Consider the following 2,011-nt stretch of genomic DNA (forward strand, 5'->3'; position numbering starts at 1 on the left):
GGCTTTTGAACCACTCTTAGTCTGACCCGTCACCCAGGACCTGTTTGCCTTGGGAGACCCTACCAGGGACATATAGCCCCCGACAACATAGCTCCTAGGATCACTCGGGTACTCAAACCCCTCCACCACAATAAGGTGGCGGTTCAAGGAGGGGTTATTTGTTATTCAAATGTGCACAATTTTTTTCTTTTACTAATAACATCATGTCAGTCAGCCTCATGTTGACCATAGGACTGTTTCCTTTTCCTTTTTAGCTGACTTTGCCCCAGATGAATTGGAATTGGGTGTTAGAGAGCACATCCTTCGAGACCTGGAGACCTTTGTCCGACGACAGTTTGCTGGTGAAGTAAAATACCATGTTAGCTGTTTAGCATTTTTAGTCATTCAAACACAAACTAATATGATAGTATATCTTATTGTCTTGCCCACACGAAGTGTAGAATGTAGCATATTTAGGAGGAAATTGACACATTGTTTGATGTACAGGAGCTCAGCTACAGCTGTTTGGATCATCCAAAAATGGGTTTGGATTCAGACAGAGTGACCTAGACATCTGTATGGTGTTGGAGGGGCAGGAGACCATAGATGTATGTCGTTCTTGTTTTTATTTTCAATCCCACTGCTGATTTTACTGGCCTGTGCAAGTATTCAACTACTTTTGTGATCAGGTGTACTTCTGTTTAGGATCAGACTTAATTTGTTCAGAGTTATGATTTGGTTACATTACCAAATTTCATAGAGTAAAATGTCTGTTTAATTTCTTATTAGAGGAATAAATGAAAGATAAATATAAAGATGTACAGCTATTACAGATTAAATAGAAGGCATTTTCAGGAAATAATATTGTGATATTCATTCTTGATTTCATAGAATTAAATTTTTCTAATTTGGTTTTTCCCCACAGGATGTTAACTGCATCAGTATCATTGAAAGTCTGGCAAGGCTGCTAAAGAAACACCCAGGTAAGGCATAGCACATCTGTTGTTGGCTTTCTTATACTTAATGTAGTGCATCCCAGCCAATGTTTTTAGTTTGGTGGGAGAGGAAACAACCCATCTTAAGGAAAATGAATGGTTAAACAAAGTGAAGTGAGAAATTGAGCAAAGCTGATAAAACAGCAAATGTCTCTGAATCCCCCTAACCTGTCCCCAGGTCTGAAGAACATCCTGCCCATCACTACAGCAAAAGTACCCATTGTGAAGTTCTACCATGTTCGCACCAGCCTGGAAGGAGACATCAGCCTCTACAACACACTGGTATGGCTTTTTGTTCCTCCTTGTTTTCTTTTTTTCATCAGTTTTGCTTTTTACTAACTTGTATTACCATGACTGAAGACAAACACTTTTCTTTTCAGGCGCTGCACAACACACACCTGCTAGCGTCATATGCTGCCATTGATTGGAGAGTGAAGGTCCTCTGTTATGTCATGAAGGTTTTTGCCAAGGTGATCATTCTTTACACACTTGCAGCCAAGGCATCTTTCTAATGCATGAAGTGTATATATGGTGTTTTGTTATATACATGTTTGTGATATTATGCTGCAATACTGTATTGCCTCCATATTTACAGTGTTTGACCTGTTACAGATGTGTGACATTGGTGACGCTTCACGTGGCAGCCTGTCATCCTATGCCTACACACTCATGGTGCTGTTCTTCCTTCAGCAGAGAAACCCGCCAGTTATTCCTGTGCTGCAAGAGGTACAAAAAGACATTTGTAAAAATGTGGAAAAGGATTTTATAAAATGTAGTTCCTCCCAAAAACTGTTTATCTCTGCCTAAATACATTTGTTTTAAGCTTGTAAAACAATGCTTGGTTTACCTATATAGATCAAAGTAAAATGTTACTTGAAGAATTATGACTTTCTCTGTGCCTAGCCCCCCACCAAAAATCAGTTTGTACTCCATTTTTATACCTCTTGTGCTGGTGATAGCTGTGGCCAGAAGCATTATGTTTTCGGGTTGTCAGTCCATATGTGTGTCTCATTATTATAAGCACAATATCCCAGGAA

The 2,011-nt window shown here is 39.4% G+C and overlaps 1 protein-coding gene across 1 annotated transcript in view; it reads left to right on the forward strand.

The window, feature by feature from the left end:
- The window catches only part of tut7 (terminal uridylyl transferase 7), a 17,226-nt gene that overhangs the window by 10,337 nt on the left and 4,878 nt on the right, over positions 1 to 2,011 (forward strand). The window contains exons 15-20 of the mRNA XM_020593816.1: positions 255 to 341; positions 487 to 587; positions 905 to 962; positions 1,153 to 1,256; positions 1,355 to 1,444; positions 1,587 to 1,700. Coding sequence (XP_020449472.1) covers positions 255 to 341; positions 487 to 587; positions 905 to 962; positions 1,153 to 1,256; positions 1,355 to 1,444; positions 1,587 to 1,700 — 554 coding nt within the window. The remainder of the gene's footprint in view (positions 1 to 254; positions 342 to 486; positions 588 to 904; positions 963 to 1,152; positions 1,257 to 1,354; positions 1,445 to 1,586; positions 1,701 to 2,011) is intronic.

This window comes from Monopterus albus, unplaced genomic scaffold (assembly GCF_001952655.1).
Source record: "Monopterus albus unplaced genomic scaffold, M_albus_1.0 scaffold20.1, whole genome shotgun sequence".
Classification (NCBI taxonomy): Eukaryota; Metazoa; Chordata; class Actinopteri; order Synbranchiformes; family Synbranchidae; genus Monopterus; species Monopterus albus.